This window comes from Podarcis gaigeae (assembly GCF_964106915.1).
Source record: "Podarcis gaigeae genome assembly, chromosome: 7".
Lineage (NCBI taxonomy): Eukaryota > Metazoa > Chordata > Lepidosauria > Squamata > Lacertidae > Podarcis > Podarcis gaigeae.
In genome coordinates, this window is record NC_139683.1 from 50,172,342 (window position 1) to 50,200,287 (window position 27,946).

A 27,946-nucleotide genomic window follows, 5' to 3' on the forward strand; every position below is an offset into this window, starting at 1 on the left:
TCAATTAAAAAAAATATTTAATGCTGCCAAAAGTATAAAAAATACAATAAGAATGGCAGTACAAAGTATTTTCTAATGTGATCTCTTACATCTCTCTACAGTTAATACAAGCATAAAACACTTAAGACAAATTTCATTTTGCAAAGTCTTTTGCTGGTGATGTACTTCATTCCCTGGTTGTTTACGTTGTAAACAGATAGTTATGAGGCCACTTGTGTATTGCTCAGACCTCAGTTTTGTTCCTGAAGAGGGGTCATGTCCTGCTTTGCATACCAAAAGTATATAATTTTTAGCTGCAGAATATTCACAAGTCTTGGAGATCTAGGTGTCGGTCACTCTCGGCCTAAAGACACACAACGCAAAAGAGTCACAGATTCAGTACAAACAGAAGTATACTGCTAAGAGGTATTACAGTTTTACTGCAATTGTAAGTTGAAATATTTTTTGAAAGTCATGAAGGCCTTATTTGATATTGAGTGGTTACTGCAACAGGTGTATCCTTCCTACCATGGATAAAATGTCTTTGAACTAGTTATGAGAAAGGCACTGGGAACATTCATGCTCCAATTAAGGACCTTTTGAATTAGGAGGGGAAAAATACAAAAATGCACTTTGATTAAAAGGAAAGTACATTGTACGATGAGTACAATTTTGTTGCATTTGACTCTCCTGAAAATTTCACTACCTTTAGAACTAAAACGAAAAGCTTAAAACTAACGTTAAGTGAGGATACAAGAGAAAACATGGAGAATCAAGATGGTAACCACTGAATTTCAATTGAGTGCAGTATTTTTGAAAAAAGTTTTAATATGTTGGATAAACTATGAATTGACAAAGGCTTTTAGAGTATTTTGAACAAGCTTGCTTTAGTTAGAAATGCAAACCTTCCATTATGTGTCTAATAATCATTTTGATGGGCAAAAAAGTTAACTCAAAATCTAGCTTTCTCTTTGCACAAGGTTCTCAGTCCCTTTATCATATGGGAACTGCCAACAAAGTAAAACAAATGTTTGGGTAGATGAACATCAAAGATAATTGCACCAAAGTGGTATTGAGACAGACCCAGGACAACTCAGGTACAAACTGAAAAAGCAGTGGAAGACACAAACCCCAAAAACACAGGAAAGAGGGCAAGTGAGTCAGGAATTCCACTTTTGTTGGGTTGCTTCCCATATCAAGAAAGAACCGACATCCTTTCCCTCTCCAGCAAGATGGACACCCTCCCAAATACTAGTCAGGCTTACTCTTTCCTGAATAATATATTGTCTTTATAATATCCCGACACATGTCAACTACAAAAGTGACTTGTGTGGTATTCACTTTTAAGGCTTTGCTCATTTTCTCCACACAAACCACTGTAACATTGTACAGATATATGCCATGCTTTTTTTCTGGGGGTATGCAGGGGTACGCATACACCTAAACATTTTGTGAATCTAAGTTTGGCCTCATTGAGGGGCAGTATTTCAATATGAGTAGGTTTTTAGTACTCCTAAACATTTTTTTTTAGAAAAAAAGCACTGCATATATGTAGATATATAGTTATATAGATAAAGTTATATATATGAATAGTTATATATATATATATATATATATATATATATATATATGCAGGTTTTGGTGTCCTCGGGTGTCTTCCCGTGTAAAAGTTGGGGTGTCTAGGCGACGTTTCGACGAGGTCTCACTCGTCATCTTCAGGCTGGTGCTTTCGGCTTCTTGTTACTGGAACAGAGAAGCCGAAGTAACAAGAAGCCGAAAGCACCAGCCTGAAGATGACGAGTGAGACCTCGTCGAAACGTCGCCTAGACACCCCAACTTTTACACGGGAAGACACCCGAGGACACCAAAACCTGCATTCCTGTACCCGTGAAAATCTACGAAAGCATATATATATATATATATATATATATAGTGTATGTATGGATTTGCATGTATTCATCTACAATGAAAACTGCACAGAAAATATTCTCAAATATTTATTAAAATATGATAGAACCAGTTGCAACAACTATTTTGATCATGAATAAAATTGCATATAAATGATTACAGTGAAAATATTAAGGAGCAAGGACAATATAATACGCTCCATAAAATGCTGCCAAGAGCAAAACATGAAGTTACTTCTGAGGGAAAGGGAGGTCACAGCTCAGTAGTTTAACTTAAGTGTTGTAACAGACATCTCCTTGGCATCTCCAGGTAGGGCTTGGAAAGACTTGTCCCCCAAACCTCAATAGTACTACTAAGCTGGATAGACCAATAATTTGACTCACTGAGGCAGATGCCTATAAGACCTGGGTATGTATTGAACAGTAAGATGGAAAAAGTACCACCATTCTTTACATGCACACAAGCTTTCAAGAGTGCCTAAATGTGAGTTTGAAACTGGCAATTTAATCCAGAAATGAAATACATTTCCATCTTCTATTGTGCATTTGGTTTCTTGGAAAAGGAAAAGTCCATTTATATAGAAATCCTGACATTCTGATCAGTACCTTTTTGATGTTCAAGCTTCACAATTCCAAAATACTCCCTCTATTAACATTTAATAATCCATAAGGGAAATAATAGTAAGAACTGAGAAAACTATATTTCAAGACTTCCTTGATTTAGTTCTACCTTGAGTTTGATTTTGTTTAATCTTGAGTTTCCTTTTATGCTGTACTGGATCAAAAAGCTTACTACACTTCAAAACTCTCCAAACATATGGTGCCACCCATTTGTTCAGGATTAGAATTCATAAGATCCTTAGAACACTTATAGGAACTCAATAATCCTAAAATTGCATAATTCCTCTCCCCACAATGAAAAACAAAAGCCTTGGGATTAGAGTTTTGTATTTTCCTGGCCCTGATTTATGTCTCTAATACATCTATGAGAATGGTGGGCGGAATAAGCTTGACATTTCCTTAAAATGCTGTGTCCTAACCTGTAACAATGTTTGATAATTGTGTCCATATCAGAGTACTGTAGTTCAGTTGTCTTAAGTATTTTGTTGGTGCTGAGATTCATAAACATGCCATTTCACCGTCAAAAAGTAGCTCTACTGTTATTTCCACTATCTTATATACCCACTATTCATAGGCCAACATATAAGAAAAATAGTATTTCCATTTCCTTTCTAGGAGAAAACATTCATATTATGGGCTATTTATTTGTTTCCAGCTGCAACACTTAATATGGCCTACATTTTTTATTTTCAGAAAATATGACCAAGTTTGTCACATGCTGTTTACAACCACTATAAAAGATACTAAAATATTTCAAGGAATAGGAGTCAAATCAAGTGAGACACACAAAAACGTTTTCACATTTAATGGAATGTTTGAACTTTAAACACAAGCTATGGCTTCCAACAGTAGCTGCAGTCTTAACACAAACTTCCCTTCAAAAAGAGTCTGTTTGAGATATTGAAGCTCCCAGTAGTCTTATAAAAATTAAACATTTTCAAGTTTTAAATAAAAGGTAACTACAAGCATAAATACATGAATGCAACTTACAGAGTAGAAACTGAGAAGCAGCCCCTATTTGCTTAACACCAAATACCTCAAAAAGGGCAATTCACTAAATCACTAAGTTGGGGTGGTGATATCAGTAAATTTCCAAACCACTCTTGAAATGTTGGGGATGGATGACCGATAACTAATGCATACTCTTTCTGTCAGAGAAGTTTGTACAAATGTAGTTTTTAAAAAATACAGTTATCTACAAAAAAGGATTAAATAGAGTTACAAAATTTATTCTAAGTCTGGATAGTATAAATGGTTGATGGTATATTATACACACACACACAAATATAACTTTTGCATTCAGAGTATGACACCACACTGTTTATTGCTTCTATCCAGTTATGATAGTTGATAAAGCCTTGGCAATTGAGTCTACTACATCTAGTGGACTATCATTTTATGCAATATATACATGGTTGCTGAAAGTATGCATTAGTTTGCCTCATGAGTGTGGATGGGTGTGGCTCTGGACTCAGAATAATTGTCCAAATGCCTACTTCAGGCACAGCCACACCCTCCCTGAAGAAGCAGGTTTCTCCTGGATCCATTTTGGTCACTAAAGACCTAGGTGACTTCAGTGGCTAGGAGTGCCTTTTATCAGCTTTGGCTGGTAAGACATTTATGGCTGTTTCTAGATTGGGATAATCTGACCACTGTCATCAATGAGCTGCTAACCTCCTGACTGGATTACATGACGCTCGCCCGGAAGCTGCAGGAAGTGCAAAATGTGGCAGCTTGACTGCTTTCTGGTGCAGACTATCATAGTCATGCCACTGCTGAAAACTGCAATGGCTACACATTAGGTACCAGGCTAAGTTGAAGGCACTGGTACTGGTGTGCAAAGCCCTACACAGTTTGGGTATATAAGGAGTTAGACGATCCTTTAGGCATCAGGATGCCTAAAGGATCGTCTAACTCCTTATATACCCAGACAAGAACTATAAAAGAGCCTGTTGCAGAAACCACCTTTTTCAGGAGGTTTTTTCCATACAGTATACGAATTGGGTCTTTAGGATGGTGACACCTTCGGAATTCCCTATTAGACAGGTGCTATCCTGTCTTTTAGCCCCTACTGAACCCGCCCCCCTCCCCCCGGTCTCTTTCAACAAGTGGAGACCCTTTCACAGTCTGCCTCTGAGTACTATTTCTCACTATTTTACATATAAAATTGTTTTAAAATGTGGGCAGTTTTATATAAGGAGTTGCATTTACTATGGACCTATTTTTCTTATTTTACAGTTGTAACTGTTTTGTTTTAAATTTGCGTATTTTGTTGATGTAACCCACCCCGCTGCGGGGTCTTAAGGTAAAGGGCAGGTAATAAATCCAATAAATAAATAAATAAAATTTGTGTCAGGTAGCAATTTGGTTCCATAAGTACCTAAAGCAAAGAGTCCAGCCACAGTGACTAGTGATCAGGTTACTTCATGTGTTATGCGTTACAAGATTACTGCATTGATTGCAGTTATATTCTCACTTGTTCTGTCAACTGCAGCAGCAGTCTTGCACCTAGAAATAGTTGCTATGTTCCCCTCAAATCAGTGGGACCGCTTTAAGCTTTATATTACTAGATGCATGATTGCAGAAGCACTCACTTACATGAGAGCACCTTGGAAGTACAATTTCCAGCAAGAATAAACTCCAATGAAAATGGCTGAACCAAACCCAATCTTAGTGAGAATAGGTTTCCAATATAACCACCTTTTCCTTTTTCGTTCAGCCTCACTCAGCTTATGCTTCATCTGCTGCACCATCTGTGCTGTGTTAGCTTTCCTGTCATCTCTTAGCCGTTTCCGAACAGCCCTAGAAAGGAAAACAAAAAATGATCAGGTATATACACAGATTTTTAATCCACTTTGATTTAAGAGTGCATGATAGGTAAAGGTAAAGGTAAAGGTACCCCTGCCCGTACGGGCCAGTCTTGACAGACTCTGGGGTTGTGCGCCCATCTCACTCAAGAGGCCAGGGGCCAGCGCTGTCCGGAGACACTTCCGGGTCACGTGGCCAGCGTGACATCGCTGCTCTGGCGAGCCAGAGCCGCACACGGAAACGCCGTTTACCTTCCCGCTGGTAAGCGGTCCCTATTTATCTACTTGCACCCGGAGGTGCTTTCGAACTGCTAGGTTGGCAGGCGCTGGGACCGAGCAGCGGGAGCGCACCCCGCCGCAGGGATTCGAACCGCCGACCTTTTGATCGGCAAGTCCTAGGCGCTGAGGCTTTAAGGTAGCAACATTTAAAACACATCAATTAAAAAAGCCCAGAAGAAACAGTATTGCTTATGTTTGTTAAATACAAAATTGAACTACGGCAGCTTAAACCTGGCCACAATTATCTAATCCTATTAAGAAGGTCTTCTTGGAAGATCATCAGGCTGACAAGCTTCCAAGGGAAGAGTTCTGTAAATGGGCAAGAGGAAACCCATCAAGATGTAGGTACATTACACATGCACACACATACTGAACAAATGTATGATTCCCATCCTCCATTGCTACCTGTGTGCATCATTTACAAGTAAAATATATGATTTAATGATGTGGCACTTTTAAAGGGTGTCCACTGTTGAGGAAGCACTCCAAAAGATAAATGGCCAAGCTTCTGAAGAAACCTCCAAATGTGTCATTTTTAAAAAATAAAAAAGAGCTTATTGTCCACTTTTATGCTTCAGCCCCTGAAGGGCTGATCACTGCAGCTGTTGATCTAGTGTATAGATTGAACCTGTTTCTTGAATTTATCTGGAAATGAAACCCAGTATAGAAAATAGAAAGTGCCCCCAGTGACTGACAGTAAACCATGGGAGGGGAAAAAATCAGCTTATGTATCAAGTTATGCTACTAAGGTGGAAAGGGAGAGGGAGAAAGAGAGAAAATGCATTTTGAACTGTTGAGCTGGGTTTTGATATTCAAGGTAATATACTGCAGTTGCATAAGTACTATGTTCTGCACGTAGATAATATGGATCTAGTATTTCTTCTGCATGCAATGTGATCTCTACCAATTCCTCCTTCCATTTGTGGCTCCCTGTCATAACTTATTCCAAGGGTCCACCAATCATGATGGACAGATTATCAAGACACGGAGGGGATTGCAGACGGAAAAGGAGACGGGCAGGCCTTCTCCATTAACCTGATATTCAAAGAAGGAATGTTAAGGATGCAAGCCTTTATGCTTTCATACTAATTCACATAGCTGGCGAATAGATGCATTGGGACATGTACATCACTAACATCATGAAACAGGTGATGTCCTTTATATATATGCATGCCCACTTTCTACACTCCTTAAGGAGAAAGGAATGCGATGTATATATGCATATACTCCATTGCTTAGTGTTCCATCTGCACCAAGCAGAACATGGTCAAGGTACCTTTCCCACTTCTTTGCTTGCTTCTTCTGTACATGCGATCTGGAGCAAGGGCTTGACAAAGACTGTCATGGTTTCAGATTGCACTACTACACACATCAGATCATGATTAAGACCTACAAGTTACTGAACTGAATCCAGAGTTGACTTCTGTTAGGTGAGGTTTGGACCCAATTCACTGCAATTACTACTAAGCATGATTGCATCAGCATACAACAACACAGCAAGTGTTTTAACACTTCCTGAATATTTTCAAAACACTGGAGCTTTAAGGGTTATAAGCTTCCTTTTTAAATAGTAGTTCAAATTCTTTATTATGCCTACGTTTATAGAGCCCTTCAATGATATTCCAATGGGTGCACAAACAGAATAAAACAAGGTGCAGATCCTGAAACAACTGTTGGATTTATATAACAAAGATCTACTAGCTCCATTGTGGTCTCGATCCATACACATACCACCCCATTCAGCTTTCAAACACTTTCCAGAGTTCAGTGCAAGAATGTAACATCAAGATTAAGTGATATGAATTACAATCAATAGTATGGATTTTGTAACAAGGGGTACTCCCTTCAAATCATATGGCATTGGATTTTTAAAATGGCCTTGGCTAGTCGCCTCTTTTCAAGCTATTATATGAAAATGATACTCACGTGTCAGCACTTGGATCTGCAGTATTTTGTATTGAAGAAGACATGTCAGTATTTATAATGTTCTCACTTTGCTCCTGGTTTTCTAATCCCACTCTGTTCCCATTGTGCCTCCCTGTGGTTAGTCTGGTTGGGTGTGGAGGGGAGCGTTCAGAACTTGGTGCCTGATCCTCTTTTGAGAGTTCCTTCCACCGATTCTGAATGGAGGACAGCTTGTTAGAGTTTTGAAGGTTTTTTTTTTAACTACCTGAAAAGTCACAGGTACAGTTATTTTCAAAGGTGAGCTACAACACCCTTGGATAAGAACGGCAAGTTGGGTTCAATGGTTCCCTTCCATATGTGAAATACTATGGCATACATACATTTACAGGACTCTTTTAAAGCTTGCACTATAACATTCCACAACAAAAAGAAAACCAATCCAAAGACACTGTGCTTGAAGAAACACGAAAATTGCTATGAAACATACTTACCGTATTTTTCCATCTATAATATTTCCCCATTTTGGGGGACTCAGATTTAAGAAAATTGGGGGAAATGTATCTGTGTATAAAACGCCTCCTAATTTTTGTCATTAAGCGAAAAACCTAGTCTTAAACATGGAAAAATATGGTATACCCCACTGTACAATTTTTTCCTCTAGTGTTTGTAGGATAGTACTAGTGGCCACTGCTATTTCTCTAGAAAAAGAGGTGCCTGAACTCACTATGAACTCCTCCCTTGTTCTCTTATAATGGCAGTTGCGCCCCCTAAGAGGTGCCAGAACTGAGCTCTGGTGAGTTCTGGCTGAAAACCCCCCACTGCTAGTGGCTGTCTGTTTCTTGTTCTTTGGATCTAACTTTTAAACACTTGAAAACTTTTCTATTTCACCAGGCCTGTGCAGGCAATTAAAAGTACACCCAAACAATTGTCTACTGATGTCTGTTTTTAATTCCTTTGGTTTTAACTTGCTTTTAACTTTTTATGATTTTACTGCATGGTTTTTATGGTTTTATATTGCTATAAACAACTGTAATATTTTAATGTTACAGCTGTATATTTATAAATCAAATAAAGTAAATCACAAAATAAGTAAACTTCAGCATATAAGGCTGTTTTACAAAATTGCTATATTCATCAAAACACTATATAAATATTACTCAGAACCTTTTTTGGATCTACAGGCCAGATCCTTATCAGGATCAGGCTTATGGGCTAAATTTGACCAACACCACAATGACATCAGGCGCAAGATGCTACAAAAACTAAGGTTTCCCCCTTCATTTTAGCAGGGGAGTCAATGTAATGAGCACATGATTAATCCTGCTGATTTGGTCAATCACCCTTGCTTCCTGCCAGCAACAGGCATCCATCAGTTGATGTAGCTTGCGACTGCACCTCACAGGTCTGGGGGAAATGGTCTCATGGGCCAAAACTGGACCACAAGAAGGAGGCCCATAAGTGACATAAACCCTGAACAGCTGGATCTGGCATTATTAATAATTTCATTACAAACTCTTGAGCGAATGATTTAAAAAGCAGTCAATTTATGCTAAATGTTTACCTGTATAGTAGAATCACCCATTATGTATTTTGCTCCTTCTATTACAGCCATGTATGAAAATCTTAGCTGATCTGGAGTCTGAATAAGTCCCATTCGATATTTTCTCATATTCAATAAAACTTGCTTTATGTCTACAGAAAGTGGGTCTTCTCTTTTTTCCATCTGTGTAAGAAAAAATAGCAACTAGTTTTAGTGGCACTATGGCAGTTCAGGAACAGGGTGAAAGCTGTTTTAAAATAAAATGATTTTCATGCAAGTATTACTGCTCTCTGCAACAAGAGAGAGAAGGGGAGCGCTACAACTTTGCACCAGCAGATACTAAAACACATAGCTTTCCTCTCCTATCCTCTGCAGACCCCTAAATTGCACCAGAGGGCCCCTAAAACCTCCACACCAAATTTCCAAGGCATAAAAATTATCACCCAAAGTGAGTGCACATGTTATCAGAATGCTGATATTTTATAAGGCACTTCAGCTCACTCACTGACTTGCCTTTTCATTTGAAGATAAAAAACAGAAGTATTACCAAAGGAAACAGAAAGCTGAAGTTTAGTATATTATACATATACAGTGGTACGTCAGGTTACATACGCTTCAGGTTACAGACTCCACTAACCCAGAAATATTACCTCGGGTTAAGAACTTTGCTTCAGGATAATAGAAATCGTGCTCCGGCGGCGCAGCAGCAGCAGGAGGCCCCATTAGCTAAAGTGGTGCTTCAGGTTAAGAACAGTTTCAGGTTAAGAACAGACCTCCAGAATGAATTAAGTTCTTAACCCGAGGTACCACTATATACAAACAGCTCCTGATGCAACAATTTGAAAAAGTTTGATATCTCTCTCCCCACCCCCTTGAAATGTAACACGTTGTTTGCTTGACAACAGTAAGTAGCCTGTGCAGAAAGAGAAAATATTGAACATGTGAGTTCTGCCCTTACTGTCTTAACATGCCTAAATTTGTCAAGAGGCTAGGCAAAAGGGTATATAAAAATTGCAGTACAGTGGTACCTCTGGTTACGTACTTAATTCGTTCTGGAGGTCTGTTATTAACCTGAAACTGTTCTTAACCTGAAGCACCACTTTAGCTAATGGGGCCTCCCGCTGCTGCAGTGCGATTTCTGTTCTCATCCTGAAACAAAGTTCTTAACCCGAGGTACTATTTCTGGGTTAGCAGAGTCTGTAACCTGAAGCATATGTAACCTGAAGCGTATATAACCCGAGGTACCACTGTAATGCATACTGTAGGTCTTGCTCCCACCTCAACTGCATCCCTGACCACAGTTCTTACTTTCTGTCATGGAAATCAGAGGAAGACTTAAACCTGTTTAAGACATTACATTCTGTTTAAACCATGGCTTGCTGGAATGAGAATAAGCAAAAAACTTCCTCTCTCCTTGTGCATCCAGCTTCATTTGTTAAACCAGCTTCTTTAATGTCTTAACTGGGAAATCACTTAACTGCAGGATTCAGCTTGTGCCGTACCTACTGCCCACCTAGAATCCTGAAACGCCCACTAGTGGGTAATAATAATAAATAATAATAATAATAATAATAATAATATCTTTATTGTCATTGCCCCCTCTCGGGGACAACAAAATTACTTGGCTGCTCCATCCACCCAGGTAGGGCATTAATGATTAGCTGCTCCATCCACCCAGGTAGGGCACTCCACACAAAATCAAAACAACTATAAAAACACTAATTAAAACAATACAGTATAATACAGCAAGGAAGATTAGATGACTTTCAAAGTCCAGGCTTCCCATTCAGGGCCGAGATCGCTCTAGAGAAGAAGCTGTTCTTAAGACGGCTCGTTCTTGTCTTCATCGTCCTGTATCTCCGTCCCGACGGCAGGAGCTCGAAGAGACAGTGACCAGGATGCGATGGATCTTTTACTATGTCCAGTGCCTTCCTATGGCACCTTGTGGCATAAATATGCTCTAAGGTGGAGAGTGGGCAGCCAACAATGCTCTCTGCTGCCTTAACAACTCTGCACAACCCCATCCTGTCCTGGGTAGTACAGCTTCTGTACCACACACATAAGCCATAAGTGAGCATGCTCTCAGTGGCACAGTGATAGAAGGCAAGCAGCAGTTTCTGCAGAAGATGGTTTTTCCTTAGAATTCTCAAAAAGTACAGTCTCTGCTGCGCCTTCTTCACAAGCCCCCTTGTGTTGACACTCCAGGACAGATCCTCTTGTAATTCAATGCCCAAAAATCTGAACGTTGTTGCCCTCTCCACACAGACCCCATCAATCAAAAGTGGCTGGACATTGCTCCTCTCTCTCTTGAAGTCCACCACAAGCTCCTTCGTCTTCCTTGTATTTATGAGCAAGTAGGGGGTTCTACGGCACAAGCTGAATCCTCCTTCCATCGAGCACTGGTGGGCGGTAAGGAAATTTTACCATCAAGAAAGATGCATTAGTGGGTGGTGGGTATCAAAAGGTTGACTACCCCTGGTCTAAATTGTCAGAGCAAACACTATTTTTCATTTAATGGCAGAATTCAGTTTTTCAATTGTTATTCAGGCATTGTAAATTAGGATTTTTTCCATACCACCACAAAGAAACTGAGCAGCAGTTCTTAGAGGAACATTTAAGACAAACTTACCAAGATAAGGCATGTGTCTACCAATGAAAATGTACCAGAGCGCCCAATTCCAGCACTACAGTGAATGACTGCTGGCCCATGTTCAGGACTCAGGGATCCAGACTCTCTGACTTTAAACAAGAAGTTGAGGAATGAAGCTGGGGATTCAGGAACTCCAAAGTCTGGCCATGTAGTATAATGAAAATGGAATATCATCCTGGTCTCATGAGTCTAATAAAAAGAAATGGGTTTAAGAGCAACTTACTGAAATAAATTTGTTTTGCATCCAGGCAGTAAGATGGCTGATCCAAATGTAACAATTCATAATTATGAAAATAATTCCAAACTGAATCCCTTGGTTGTAAGTTTGAATAGTCCTCACCTAAAAAAGCTTCCTGGAAGTGTGTGTGTGTGTGTGTGTGTGTGTGTGTGTGTGTTGGCACAACAAAGAGAATGGTTCCTGTTCAATGCAAAAGTTTGCTCTCTATCAGCTGTTGTTTGAATATCATGTTTCATTAAAAGGCAAACATTTATTTATTTATTTTTATTCTGTGTACACTTAAGATATACTCTCATTCTGAAATTCATATAATGTCTCGCTCTCAAAATGAACTCTTCCCCAACCCTGAAGGCCAAGGCTGCTGAAGTCAAGTATATTGAGTAGCAAATGGTAGTTAAGTGTGAACAGGGCTTAAGCCTGTGCCTGGCTGCTAATTGTTATAATCAGCAGTTCTCTGTGCACCAAAGAACAAACATGCTCCTGCACCTGCAGATAACTTGTCACATGAAATATGCCATGGCAACAATGACATACACTTTTCACAAGGGTTTTGGAGACAGGTTTTGATGAACACTTACATTGAGGTTTTCTAGTTGAAGTTGGCGTACTGTATAGTAGGATTTGACATCTTCAGATTTTAACCTGACACAAAATCCTGTTTCTTCAAACATCATTTGTTCCTCCTCTCTTGTTGGCCAGTACTGTGCACATTTCACCTAAGTTATAAGATTAAAAAAATCCACATAACAGAGCGCAAGTAGAAAATAAACCATATACACTTCACTAATTGCATGTTGATCTCAATAAAACCAATTTTAATGCAGTTATGGCAACTCACCGAATCTTTCTCAACAATTCTGTTTAGCATGACAACAGCTTTGGTCTTTTGTTGCCATACCATTAGCCAGAAATGGCAACATGTATTAGGAAGTGGACCCTGTAAAAATAAGGGAAAGGAGGCATTCAATCTAACATAACTCAGAACCTAAATCTTGGAAGCAAAGTTGACTATCACCCAATAATCTAGTTGGAAATTAAAAACACAGGAAGCTGCCTTATAGTAAGCCAGACCACTAGTCCACATTGTCCACATTGACTAGCAGCAAGGGGTTCCTATAAGGGTCGTTCCCAGCTTTACCAAAAGATACTGGGGCTTCAACCTAGAATCTTCTCTAGGTGTTCTACCACTCAACGACAGTCCCTTCCATTAACATGATTTAGTGGTCAGACGTGCACCTCATTTTTGGAAATATGAATAGGTCTAGCCCAGCCTTTCAAATGATGTTGTAAGAATTGCTGGCCTACAAGCCTACTAACCCTTGTGGCTATGTTCTTATGTTCTATGTCCACTGTCAGAGGCAGTATTCTGAACTCCAGCTGCTGGAAACCACAGGAATGGACAAGTGCTCTTGTGCTGCTTGCAAGTTTCCTACAGACATCTATTTGGCCACAGTGAGAACAGGATGCTGGACTAGATGACAAGCGGGCCTGATCCAGCAGATTCTTCTTATTAGTCAATCTGTCCATATCTACGTGGATTTTAAAATACTTTTCAAAATCCAAGTAGATATTCAGATCTCAGTTCCTTAAAACAAAAAATAAACAGCTGCTTTGGACATGCTTGTGTGGCATTTTTCAAAAAGGCAATCATGACCTCTCTCCTCCGCCAAAAAGAGGAAACAACTGACATCTTTAGGGTAAATAACACACCGGAAAGCAGCTGGCTTGTTTCAGTAACAGTTTTCATGTTCTATTTGGCCAGACACATTTTCTAAAAAGCCTAAATTGAGGTCTATTTAACTGTTAACAGCAGCACTTTGCCCATAATGGCTTACTAGTGTTCTTCCAGCAAAGTCTGTTTTCCCCGACATGCCTCAGTCACAAAACATGTAAGATAACAAAATAAACCATGTAAGTCCCCCTTTTCAATAGCCAACATTACTGACTTGTACTTAACTGGCTCTCCATTAGGTGGGTAAGACAGAACAAAGGTTGTTCATGAAATAAAAAAGCTACTGTGACAATTTATTCCCACATAAACACTGCAGGGCCGATGTTCCAAGCAGGGATTTGAGTTGAAAACTTGCTCCAGATCTGAAGTTCCAGGTTGGAGTTTCCTTTCATAAGATTTTTTTTATTTGCCTCAGGCATGGAGCAGTATTTGCCTCAGGCAAGGTTATTTCCACATCACCTATCTTGTTCTAAGCCTTACGATGACAGCAGTAATCCCATTTGGATTCCCACACAGAGGTTGGGCTGCGAGTACCTGTCCCCACTATACAGCTATCAGCAAAGCCAAGTGCATTGCCTTGCCTTTGCTGCAGAAGAATAGCTTCACTTTACCAAGCTCACCATAAGGTTAGACATCCAAGGAAAGCACAATCTCTCTACACCAGTGGCTTTCAACCAGTGTGCCATGGCACCCTGGGGTGCCTTGAATGATGGTCAGGGGTGCTGCAGGCAACACTGGCCTCCCAAAGGCTTGCACAGCTGTTTGTTGCAGCAGCCCTGGCCTCAAGTGTACAGTGCCTCTGGGGTTGGCCAGGAGGTGCTTCCCAGGCCCCTGTGGGGCAGTGTGAGGAGGCACCTCTCTTTGGGGCAGGGGTGGCAGCTCAGAGACCAGGGGCGGCAGCTGCAGCTGCCCAGAGGACTCCCAAGGTGAGGGGAGAGAAGATGAGGCTGAGGGAACACTCCACAAGGAAAGGTGTATGACAAAGGGTGAGAGGTTGCCAGCTCTGCAGGGAAGGGGTGACATAGCTGGGCTCCTGAGTTCCACAGGGATGCCGCAGAAAGAATGTAGCTGGTCAAGGTTGCTGTGGACTCAAAAAGGTTGAAAACCTTCCCTACAGCATTTTATTGTGACATGGATGCAACTGTGATTGTGGCCTGGTTTACCAAATCAGGACTGAACATTAGATATGAGCACTCTCCTTTCCTATTGCATGCTGGCTTAAGCACAAATATCCTAACATGCATTAAGTCAGAATTTCTTGTTATATCCAAACTGAGGAAACTCTGACTTAACGTTTGTTAACAAACCAAGAGAACAAGCCAGTGTGTGGCAGGAAGTAGGGTGGGATGGAGCAAAGGAGAAGCACTTAAACCTGGAATAGTCATCTGAAGAGCCCCTCCCCCATATTAGAATTAAGTCACTAAGCATATAACACCTAAAAGTCGAATACTACTCACCTGCGTTAATATATAATTTCTCTGAGCTTCTTCATTAACCACCAAGCTTGCATTGATGTAATCATTGTCCGTATTCTGGAGTATTACACGACTGTGATCATCTTGAAATAAATATAATTAGTAGAGTATTAAGATTAAGTATCAAGTTTTTCATGGATAACTTTGCTCAATGCACTAAACTTAAAGCCAAGATATTGTGGTACAAGCTATGTTATTTAAACTATTTATGATCTACTTATATATATTTTGTATATAGCTCTCTCTCTATATATATATATTATGACTAAATAGTCTAATATGCAATCATACACTTTTTCACGCCCCACTTTCCAAAGCAATTTGGAAACAAATTAAGGATATGCATTTGGGGGTGGGGAAGAAATACTAGGAAGCAGAAACTTCCCTTGAAAAAGTCTTATAAGACAAGCATCAGTTGAAGAGCAATAGATTTTCAATCCTCATACTAAGCATTTTCAAAACATCAATTATTTAATGTTCTAGCTAAACCGCCTTTAGCCAGTAAAGATTTGTTGGAGTTGGATCTTTTTAAATCTTCTTACTGGCCATTCTCTATACCAGGGGTGTGTAACCTTCTTGGCTCCAAGGGCCAGATCCTTAACAGGATCCATATCAGGATCTGCCTCATAGGCCAAATCTGACAGGTGCTGATGTTAAGGAGGGAGGCTCGCAAAGGCATTTGTAAGCTCCCTCCCCTTTAAGATCAAAACTTGTGCACTTTTTGTGCAAGTGGCGGTAGCAGCAGAAGTCTGGTGGGGAAGAAGTGTTTCCCTGTTGTTGCTCGCCTGCAGATGCCAGGAGCACTTTTGAGAAGGCTTCACATCCTGCTGCCATTGTTCCCTGCTGTAAAGAGGGTGCATGGCCAATGGAAGATTAAATGCTGTCCTCCTGCACATCAGCTGACATTCCCAGTGACATCAGCTGGTGGGTGGGTGAATGTGGAAGGGTTGCCATATGTCCAGATTTTCCCAGAGACATCTTCTTTTTCAGACTTAAAAATTCTGTCTGGGTGGATTTGTCCAATTCGCCAAAACATCTGGGGTTTTTTGTTCGGCCTGCCCCCCCCGCCTCCTTGTGCTCCAGTTGCCATGCAATGTGAGGCGGTGAAGCTCTCACTTTGTCTGGCCTGCCTGCCTTGCCTCTCTCTCTGACTCCACATCTCATGCTTCCCAGCACTTTCCTCCACCCTATCTCCTCCTCTGCTGGAGCCGCTTGCTGGGCAGCTGGGGCTAGGCTGGGCAAGGCACACTTGGTGGTGAGGCAGATGCTGTGGGGGACCTTCTCCTGCCAGCAGAGGGGTGCCGGTGGCAGGTGTGGGCTTGACAAGGGATAAGCAGAGGAGGGCAGAAAATGGCAGCGCCCAGTTAGAAAACCCAAAATGATAGCAACTTCCACCTGAGAAGACCTGCCCACCCTGACTCTGCAGCCCTGTGTGCTCCCAGGCCACCTCCAGGTCAGTGTGCTCCATGTTAAGAGAGAGACTTATAATTTTTGTTCTCCCCCTCTCCACCATTATATATTTTTTTCTTTCCTCCTTCCTTCTTCTTTCTCTTTTTTAAAGGGAATTCCCCCACACACACACACATTTCAATTTTTTTTTAGTACCCCTCTTTTATTTTTGCTTTGTTATGATTTTATTTTATCTAAATTCTGGCCCCTCTCTCCCTCCCAGTCCATTCAAGGAGGTGGGAGAGAGCTGCATTAACTCTCAGCTGAGTATACCAGGACTCAAGAGCTAGTGAGAACCTCACACCAGCTAGTTAAATTCTACCTCCAAAAATTTTAACCTTTTAAAACTGTCAATTTTTGGTTTATTCCTTCAAATCTTAATTTACATCTCCATTTTGATTTTGCATTTTTAACCCAAAGAAAGACAGGGGGAAGTCTTTACATTTTGATTTTTAAACTTCACCTCCCATTTTAAACTTGATTCCTTGTCTTGAATGCTGACTTTTATCCCCAAACCCCTACTCCTACTTTTGCACTCTTTACCCTCATTCAATCATTTAATCGTCCCTTTCCCCCTTCCTTTTTCTTTTAATCTTCCCTTTCATTCTATTATTTCTTCTACTCCCACATCCATGCACCCCCTCTCTCCCCCTTGATATGAGTGCATGTACATGCACAAATACAGACACATACTAGGGTTGCCCTCTGTGGGGTTAAAAGTCCAATCCGTAGTTAAATGTAGAAGTTGGAAAATATGTGTCCTCTTTTTTGCTCTTCAAAATATGACAACCCTAGGTTTGAGGAAGGTGCCCTTAGAGGCCAAATTAGACACTCTGGAGGCCAAGACTGGCCTGGCAGCCAGAGGTTTCCAGTCTTGCTCTCTAGACCATGAAGCACTCTAAACATGGGTAGGACACCTTGTATCCACCTGGGCATAAAAACTCTGACTAGCAAGTAGATTACTGAAGTTACTGCCGGATTGCTTCAGGACACAAGCATCACCACTTCAGGAAACAATTCCATCACCAGATTATCTATCATATGTAGTTTAGATATTTTTACACCTACACCTGCACCCATTTGGCATATACAATAGGTGTCAGATTCTTCAGGGGTGAATTCTTCAGGGGTGAAGATTCTTCAGGGGTGAAGAATCCTGGCATTCTCTATGGGTAGCATTTAAACCTTTAGTTGTAACATTAATACAGGTGTACTTGAATAAGTGTTTCACTCAATATATCAGTAATTTATATAATATGGACCAGCATTATAATCTTTAAATCACAGAACGGAGGTAAGGAGGATATAGCATTGGCCTATTTAAGGCCTCCAATTCTAACCAGACTTCCCAACATATGCCTGAAGCCATGTCACTGCACCAGCTCTCCTCTTAAATGTTTGTAATTAGAATTTCCCCCAAGACTGGGCTTCTCACAACTCCCACCAACACGTATCTTGCCCATGACAATCATCTGTAATAATGTTTCTTCATCATTTCTAGGTAAAAGGCTAGGGTTTGCAAACTGCATACATGAAGTGTTACACTGAGATGGAAAGCAAACACAAATAGTCTATTATGCTTGATGAAGATCTGGGGCTACAAGCCAATAAACTGTGTATGGTGCAACTTACTGTTTTGTGATCAGTAGCTGATCAGATACAACCCGCTTTTCAATCTGCACAATGGCTTGCATTGCTGCATGTTGGAGATGAAGAAGCAAATATGTGGATAGCGTCCTGGCTGTGCACACCTTTATGTGTGTAGACATCTAATTTAAATTACAGCCAGGGTTTGTACACTCATGGAGCACCTAGAGATATACGATCGATACTGAAAGTATAGGGGTTGGGAGGGATCTCTGACACCATCTAGAGACACAACCAAAATATGTGTGGCTGGAAATTAAGAATGAAGACCTACAACCTTGAGTCCCTGTCAGACTGAAAGTAAATCTAATTGCACAATAAAGAAGCAAGCACAAACCAGCACCACACAAGAAGACTGTAGAGAAAAATTTACTTCAAGTGTACAAAAGTTTTTACAATATATGACTGTTCAAAATGAATGAAACAAGCATGTTTTTCCAAGCCTTAAAAAGTCAACGAAAGCTTGGACTCAGAGATAGATGCTGTTTTCCAGAAAATATGATACCAAGCGCAATCACTTTTGGTACACGTATTTTCCAGAGAGGATTTAAAATCTACAGAGTCTGACCCAATCTATCTATCTATACTATACAAATGCTTCAAATATTGTTTCCTTGAAGGGGAACTGTTTACCTTGCTTGGAAATGAAAGCGTTAAGTTTCTTTTTTCATTATCAATTTATTGGAACTCAAATGTTTCTGCTGGACAGAAACCAAAACCTTTGTAAATACTACATACCATTTGCCAACAGGAAAAACTTAAGATCTTGTTATAGTAAATCACACATACTGGTGCTAGTGTTCTCGGAAAGATGATGTCAGCAAGTACTATTTTAACCACTGAATCACCAAGCTGTGCTGCTGAATTTCATACAGAAGACAACAGTCTTACCCCACTTCTGTGCTTCAGTCCATCAATGACAAAAAGCAAGCATTTGGTCTAGTTTTTCAAATTATTATTCAGCTCTAATTTCATCAAAAAGAGCAAAATGGCTATATGCAGATTATGAAGGGATAAATGGACTCTGAGCTTGTTGAACAACCCACATCTCTGCAGTGTTTACTTGTAGAGACTGCAGATTTACTTATTTTAAGTATACCACTGAATAATAAGACACTGCTACATTTCTGGGAAATGCTAGTGAGGAGGGGGTGTTGTATGACTCTGGTCAGAGGTGCCTCTGTTCAGTGTCACCCAACTGAAGGACAAGGTAGGTCTGAGGAGAGGCCACAGGCCAGATAAAAAGATTCTGCAGGCTGGATCCAGCCCACTTTTAACTGTTACCCACCCCTGCCTTAAGACAAAAGTAGAGGGCTTTTTAAAAGTCTGCCTCTTAGTGGATAGAGTAGAGAGTATCCCAGTATTCTGGACCACTGGTGGTGACAAGTATGGAAAATTAAGACTTATTCAAATTTTCAACATGCCCTTCTAGATGTGATTAAAATAAAGTACAGTACTGAATATACTAGCTCATAATTTGGCAGACAAGAACTCCAGTCAATAAGCCATTTATCTTGGAAGAGTCCCACAGACATCAATAGGATTTTTAAAAGACTTTTCAGGCATGTTTATATAAGCCTAGTTTGCTGGAAATGCTCAAGACAGAAATTACTCTACTGCCAGCAAAGTAATTCCTGGAGGTCACTGTGACCTGGAATCTTCACTTTTCCATAGTAGTTCAGTAATCCAGCAAAAGTTGAGAATAATTCTACCTTGCTTTTTATAAAGCACTCATTTAATCTTTTAAATTGACAATAGCCATGGAACTGAATAACAACCAAAACAACACAGACTGTATGGAATTCATACAAATTACCACTTCTGCAAAACCAACGTTTAAAAAGAATCTACATTAAATATGTTTAATTTGACAAAATTTGCTAGTTTATGGGAGTAGAATCTTGAAACAAACAATGTTCCCATTCTGACTGTCTGAATATGCTTAACACAATAAATTTGCAGTTGCTCAGCTTTTCTCTTCCAAATATGGTACTGTCTACAGCCTGATGGTTAACTGAGTGACATGGAATTGTCCCAAACCATGTCTGGTACATATTTACCATCAGCAGTATTCCTTCTGAAAGATACCAGAACTGTCACATCTTTTATTTCAACAGCATAACAAAGTCGAGTTCAGATGACCTATCTTTATCTGAAACCGCATAAGAGAAAAATGAAGGAGCTTCTTAAGTGACACATACTTACTGCAACATCAGTCTTAACAATTTTTTAGAAGTCTGGATAATAATGATTATCCAGGGTTCCTGAAGGCACAGCAACCTTGCAGAAGTTGTGCATGTGTAGTAGTTCTGGTTAGCCAGTTCTGGCACCTGACCAGAGGACTGCCTGGGAGGCCTCTATACACTACTTTGAGTTCCACAGAAGAAAAGTGAGATATAAATATAATACTGCATGGATAGAAGGCTTCTATAGAAGTCTCTCTATGTAAAGTACAATAATTTCTACATGACTTCATTGATTGTATGCACTTTCATCTCAATGACTGCAGTGGAGCTTCACATATCAAACTCTACAACAGTAGCCCAGAACTATTTAAAGTAGTAGCATTGGTAATGTCAAACCTACTTTGTCATGCACTAGACTAGATTACAAAAAAAAAAGTTTACTTACATGGGCTAACATCTCTGTACCTATTACGATTTCGATTTTCTGCATACTTTGCAACTCTATGTGAATAATCACTGGACTGGTGCCGAATATCCTGGAAGAAACAAAGATAGTTGATTATGTTATGATTACTTCCTGGCAGTACAAATAAAAGATACTGAAGAAATAAAAACAAATATTATATTTAAAGGAACAGTAGAAATTTATCTTACTCAATTTGCTGTAATCCTTATTTCTTTGTCAACTGAAAATTCAATGACTACTGTGATCACAATTCAACAAGGACAGTATTTTATGCAGTGATTAAAATTATTACAACCCAAGTTTCTAAATTAGTAGAGTGCATTCATGTAGGAAACTTCTGTCAAATTTAACAGCTGTAAAATAGAGATAGCCTTGGTCTATCTATTAACTGAAAGGAAGTTCTGAAGGGAACCAACCTAGATATGCAGTAACAAGTTTGGGAAATGGTGTTAATCCAAGTCAGTGATCAGATATTGAGAGAACCTCTTCCTACAAACTGTAAACTAGCTAACAGAATGGCAGATGCACACTGGGGGTGTCTGAACTGGCTGTTAATACCAAATAAACTAGTTCCATCACCACTCCACGCCACAATTGCCCCACTGCTTCAAGACCCCAATGGGGCTTTTAAAAATGGAATATATATATTAATACACACATGGCACTAACTGCATTATTGTGAAAGCATGTATTTATTTGTGTAACAAAATGTTCAGGACTGAGGTTCTAGAATGCCAACATGCTTTCAAAATTTCCATTTATGTAACTTCTGTTGGGAACAATTTGTATCCTGATACTTTAAGGAGTTTAAAAGTACCTTAGTTGGTACAGCTTGATAGTAAGATTTGGAGAAAGAACTTCATGGCCAAGTGCTCTACTACATCCAGTATGACAGCCGCATTATTGTGCTTATGAGGCAAATGTTAAGATATATTTTAAGTTATTTTTAAAGTCATTTTTGCAACATTCCTTGTGGACTTAGCGTAAGCTTACACTTGCATCTGAAGCAAAATAAAATAAAACAGAAAGCCACCAGGGTGGTATTAAGTACCACTACTGGGATATAGAGCTTACTGAAAACTCAGTTTCTATCAGTCAATGCAGGGGGTGGAACCTGGGGCCCTCTAGATGTTGTTGGACTACAACTCCCATCATTCCAGACATTTAGCCATGTTGGATGGGGCTGATGCAGGTTGGAGTCCAGCAACATCTACAGGACCACAGGTTGACCACCAATGTCCTAGTCACTGACCTAGTCCAGATATAATGTCAAACTATGGTTTAATATTATATCATTGAGCTTTAGCCTATGTACATCCTCCTTCCCTGACGTAGCAGTGAGGGGATTTTAAGGTTTGATTCTGTTTTCAATTAACTTCAGTTTATCATTATGCCTGAATCTAAAATTGATTAATTTTAATAATGATTTCAAACTGGCTTGTTTCCCTAAACCAAAGGTAAGACTAACCAGTTTGTCTGGATTTGAAAGTCTGGCCAAACAGCAATTATTTTAAAATGGCAGTGAATTATTTTAAACACCTCCTTACAACCACACTGGAAGCAGGGAGGTGGGGGGGGGGACAACGAGCCCAAGGCTTTTTCACTTAAGCTGAACAAGGCTATTAAGTAAGTATTGCAAAATCCTTCATTTAGTCTGAGCTTCAGTAGTGAGCACATCACATAGCAGGAAACAACTCAAGAACCCACAGAGAAAATATACAAATTGAATACTAGTTAGGACAAATCTCTCCCTCCTACAGATAGCTGGCCCGACAAAAGAAAACTGAGTACGCTGCACAGAGTCTGCATCTCTCAAGGGGCCAGAGAAGGATGTAGCACAAGAACAACAAAGAAATGGAAATGTTAGTCACATCCTATCCTGGGTACAGAGGGTAGAGAGTTATTTAACATGGCAGCTAGGAGTGTCAACTGTGAGCCACTAGTTTCTTCGTCTGATATCTCACTTTAACCATGGGCTCACTCTGAAGTATTAGCAAAACTACTCTCAGGTTCAGCAGCCTTACCTCTTTTATACAACACTGATCCACCTTACAATAAGCAAGTAAGGATTACCGAAAATAATCACTTTGAACAATATATAAAAATTTTCCCTCTTTCGACAAAGAAAATACCACCATCAGAAAACAGATCATTGGCCCTTGTGTCAGTGGAAATACACAAGTGTTCACTACCCAGTACAAAATTTACAGAAAAAAATAGCCCAAACTCAAAAAATAAATTAAGCCAACCAAAGTTAGGAAAAGAAACAGAGTCCCTAATACACAGTTCAGAAAATACTAGGGAAACGCAGCCAGCAGACAAGGACAGAAGGGACTTTATAAGCCCATAGTATCGTATCACCAGATTAACCACCACCCTGCAGAGAGGAACCCATTATTCACAAAGTATCCAGTAGCAATACAGTCATGTGATAAATTACTGACGGAGTTAGCCACCCCACTATGCTTAAGCACGTGGCAACACGTGCTCTGACAGTGGTTGCAAAAATTAGAAGATACCATCAGTGTGACAAGAAGTCTAGGGATTCAAAGGCCCAAAGTAAATGGAAACCAGGAAAGCCACATCACAGGCAAACCCTACTGTGACAACAAGAAATATGGATATTATGAACATATTGGCTACCACTGCTCTTCTGATGGAGAAATTCATTCTGCTCTTTCCCATTTTTATTTTGAATTTTACAGAACTATGTATAGGAAAAGAGCAAGGAAGAGAATAACTTTCACTAGAACATACATTTAAATCCAGCCTTCAGGCTGTCAATTCTCAATACAGAATACACAATCACTGAACTGCCTCATCAGGGCAAACAAGTACCACGTCAACCACCTACTTCTACCCTCAATAACAGGGGTCAGCAACCTAAGGCCCATGGGCCAGAAGCAGCCCGCGGAGGGTCGTTTGACTGGCCCACGAGCCGCCCCTGAACAGAGTTGCCCACTTGCGCACTGCACTAAACCAGCGCAGCACAGGGACTCACTTCCGCACCATCAGAAATCATGTCTGCGCAGACGCCAACAATCTCATCTGTGCAGACACCGAAAATCGCAGGCATGTGCACTCACGTACACATGTGATGCAGCCCACAGAGGGATCGCCACAGGACCGATCCGGCCCAGGCAAAATAAACCTTGCTGACCCCTGCTCAATGACCTTACTGCTTCCTTGTAACACGGAACTTGAGCTATTGCTCCAAACAGAACAGGCACATATAGTTATTATCCAAGAGATATTTGTGAATTGGTTTCAATCTTATTGATTTGTCATGGGCTCTAATCTAATATACCAATACAAGAAGCAGATTGGAGCAAAAAGATTCAGGGCAGCATGCAAAAGAACACTAAGGCTGTGATAATTACCTGGGAGTAATGACTTACTTCTGAGGAGACATGGCTGACATTCCATGTACTTGCAGCCCATTCCCAAACATTAGATAATGCCTCCCAATTTAAGGGCATTTGAAATGAACTCTGCACATGTTTATAGCTAATCCTGTGGCACGATCAGTCAGTGCATCTGGCTATTAATCAAGGTTGGTGGTTCGAGCCACCCAGGGATGGCTGTGGGAAGGATTCCTGCATTGCAGGGGATTGGACTAGATGACCTGCAGGGTCCCTTCTGGCTCTATAATTCTAATCATCATTATAGATGTATAAGAGTCAATAAACAGAGACAATCCTGACAGGTGAAGGCCCTGAGGGTCTTGGAATTGGTCTGATAATTTATTCTGGGCAGGGTTCCACTCCCACTGAAGATGCTTGTGTGTAGTCTCAGGTACTCTTTGATTCAGAATTGACACTTAAGGTTCAGGTAACTTCAGTGGGGCAGTGTCTTTGACCAGTTCACAGAGAATAGGGCTATCAATGACTAACAACCACAATGACTATGTTCTACTGCCACTGTTGGAAGCAACATGCCTCTGAATGTCAGTTGCAGGGAGACTGAACTGGGGAAACTGCAGGGAAACCCATGTAGGGAGAGGGCTATTGCACTCAGGTCCTTCCTAAAATATCTGGTTGGCCATTGTGAGAACAGGATGCTGAACCACATGAGCCTTGGCCTGATCCAGCAGGACTTTTCTTATATTCTGGTTTATCAGCTACATCTGTTCCTGGACCAGGAAAGCCTGGTGACTGTTGCTCATGCTCTGGTAAATTCTCAGTTGGACTACTGCAATGTTGGGCTGCCCTTGAAGGCAGTCAAGAAACCATAAATAGTTCAGAATGTGGGATCGGAATTATAACCAGTGTATCTAGCTGGAATCACACAGTCACTGACCTGAAAAGCCAATACTGGCTATCTATATGCTTGTGAGCAGAATTCATGGTGCTAATGCTGATCTGTAAAACCCTAAACAACTTTAAGATCTAATACCCAAATGAACAGTTCTTCTGTATCAGTCTGCCTATGCTATTAGATCTGAGAGAAAGCCATTCTTGTGACACAGAATAAGGCCTCTTCTGTGGTAGTGGTGCCCCACCTATACTCTCTTCCCTAGAGGCAATACAGGTAAAGTGTTTTTTGACAATTCAGTGTCAGGTGAAAATTCATTTATTTGCACAGCTTTTTGGGGGGAGGGGTTATTATGAATTCTGTCACTGCTGCAAGTGAGGTTCCAGGGTTGTGTCTGCATGGGCATTTTAAGGATAAGCTATGTTTTATAATAAATATATAAATTTATATAAAAATATATAAATATATAAATATATAAATAGGGACGCATGTGGCGCTGTGGGTTAAAGCCTCAGCGCCTAGGACTTGCCGATCGAAAGGTCGGCGGTTCGAATCCCTACGGTGGGGTGCGCTCCCACTGCTCGGTCCCAGCGCCTGCCAACCTAGCAGTTCGAAAGCACCTCCGGGTGCAAGTAGATAAATAGGGACCGCTTACCAGCGGGAAGGTAAACGGCGTTTCCGTGTGCAGCTCTGGCTCGCCAGAGCAGCGATGTCACGCTGGCCACGTGACCCGGAAGTGTCTCCGGACAGCGCTGGCCCCTGGCCTCTTAAGTGAGATGGGCGCACAACCCCAGAGTCTGTCAAGACTGGCCCGTACGGGCAGGGGTACCTTTACCTTTACCTTTACTATGTTTTATAATGGATGGGACGCAGGTGGCGCTGTGGGTTAAAGCCTCAGCGCCTAGGACTTGCCGATCGAAAGGTCGGCGGTTCGAATCCCTGTGGCGGGGTGCGCTCCCGCTGCTCGGTCCCAGCGCCTGCCAACCTAGCAGTTCGAAAGCACCTCCGGGTGCAAGTAGATAAATAGGGACCGCTTACCAGCGGGAAGGTAAACGGCGTTTCCGTGTGCAGCTCTGGCTCGCCAGAGCAGCGATGTCACGCTGGCCACGTGACCCGGAAGTGTCTCCGGACAGCGCTGGCCCCTGGCCTCTTAAGTGAGATGGGCGCACAACCCCAGAGTCTGTCAAGACTGGCCCGTACGGGCAGGGGTACCTTTACCTTTACCTTTATGTTTTATAAGCAGTGATGAATTGGTTTCACTGTAGTGTGGTTTTACAGTTTTATTGTATTGTAACCTGCCCTGAAATATATATGCCAAACAGCTCTCATAGACTTACACAAGTAACAAAGCAACAGTAATGTAATGAGCTTGGGCTTTTAAAACCACCATCACTTTAGGTCACGCTGAATCTAAAGGGACTTAGCATCGTTTTGAGTATTAAGCATGTGTATTCATATGCTTTTTAATGGACTCCACAATGATGATTCAAAAAATTTACATAAGAAACTAAATGGCTCAAGACTGAACCAACACTTATAGGCCACATTCTATTAAGATCCAGACTGAACTCTAAAACCTTTTGTGTGTAAATACAACTAGCTCAAATGAGTCTTTCCCACCTATAAACTTTGGAAAAGTTAAAATTATCTCCAGTTCTCAACTAAGGGCAAGTTCACACATTATGTGCCAACAGACCTGGATTTGCCACCAAGCAAACACACATCAGGGAGCTGCAACAAATTATGGTTCCATGGTACTGTTCCTGTGCTTGTGTCACATTTAGACAGAACTGTAATGTGTGAGGCATTCCCAAGAGTTTCCAGCAGAACCCGGGATTTCCTTTGTTCCTGGCACCATGACACTATGTTTAAACTGTAGCTAGGAAGTTATAAATTCTGCAGGGCGACTGATAGCAGCGCACATCCACGTAAGAGTGACGTTGTAACACACAACGCGCATTAACGAGGAAGCGTGGCCCCGCTTGGTACAGTAAGGGCAGCTCTTTTCCCTGTACGTCAATAGGACATTTCACTCCGAAGGAATATTCGGCTCAAGTCAACCTACACGACTTGCGACAGCCTGAACGACAGAGCTACGCGCGGAGCAAACACAGAAGTGTGAGACAGGAACCCGGAGAGACGGAGGCTGGAACTTGCGACACTTCGCTTGACGAACTTAACCCTCCCGTCACCACCCGTGCGAAGCAACTTAAACCTACCCCCACCGGAGCATGCGCAGCACTAACCTGCCCAAATGCCCCCTTCTCCTCTTGCCCGACCCCCGAGGCGCATGCGTTTTCCCCTCAGCCCTCTTTTATTATTCCTTCTCGCTCATCACCGCCCCTTCTTAAAACTGGAACATGCGCATTACTTCTCCCAACCTCAATGGTTACCTGGGGGAGGGGGGGAAGCTGGTCGTGGCCCGACGACTTCCTGCACCCTCACCACCCGCGTCGGCCCCCAAGTCTCTCCCCCCGCTACACGCCGTCCCCTCCTTCCCTTCCTCACTCACCAGGTACCGGGGCTGCCAGGCGTTAGCAGCGTCGATCTCCTGGAACTCCTGTTCTATAGTGGCGGTGACGGACATAATGGCGGCGACAGCCGGAGGAAGGAAGGCCGCTGGGAGCCGACAAGTTCATCACCTACTCCGCGCTACTTGACAGGGCGCGGACGACAACCCGTCCACTTCACCGACCGTGTTACCCTCGACTACCCTCACTCCGCGCACGCAGCCTCAGCGGCTCTTCGGCGGCATTCTCGGCAAGCGCATGCGCGGCAGGCCACCATGACCGCCTACCCAGAATTGCGGAA

At 41.4% G+C, this 27,946-nt stretch overlaps 1 protein-coding gene across 2 annotated transcripts; it reads right to left on the reverse strand.

Annotated features, from left to right (window-relative positions):
• On the reverse strand, positions 1 to 27,946 carry PTPN2 (protein tyrosine phosphatase non-receptor type 2). 2 transcript variants are annotated; one of them, XM_083746806.1, is made up of 10 exons: positions 27,648 to 27,946; positions 20,861 to 20,951; positions 15,116 to 15,216; positions 12,765 to 12,863; positions 12,505 to 12,642; positions 11,668 to 11,877; positions 9,060 to 9,221; positions 7,520 to 7,713; positions 5,208 to 5,309; positions 1 to 343 (listed from the first exon to the last, which is right to left on the reverse strand). In XM_083746806.1, exons 1-10 carry the CDS (start codon positions 27,720 to 27,722, stop codon positions 322 to 324), a joined length of 1,194 nt encoding a protein of 397 aa, XP_083602932.1. In that variant the 5' UTR covers positions 27,723 to 27,946; the 3' UTR covers positions 1 to 321. The 2 variants fall into 2 exon arrangements, with proteins under 2 accessions (XP_083602932.1, XP_083602931.1); XM_083746805.1 differs by having other exon boundaries at positions 5,106 to 5,309; positions 27,648 to 27,936.

What these genes read in the sequence shown, in the direction of transcription:
- PTPN2 (XM_083746805.1), bottom strand. Translation starts at nt 27,722, where the DNA reads ATGTCCGTCACCGCCACTATAGAACAGGAGTTCCAGGAGATCGACGCT. An exon ending in TAGACACATGCCTTATCTTG is followed by an intron (nt 9,222 to 11,667) that starts GTAAGTTTGTCT and finishes TTTCTTACACAG; the next exon opens with ATGGAAAAAAGAGAAGACCC. An exon ending in TGGGTGATTCTACTATACAG is followed by an intron (nt 7,714 to 9,059) that starts GTAAACATTTAG and finishes TCCTCCATTCAG; the next exon opens with AATCGGTGGAAGGAACTCTC.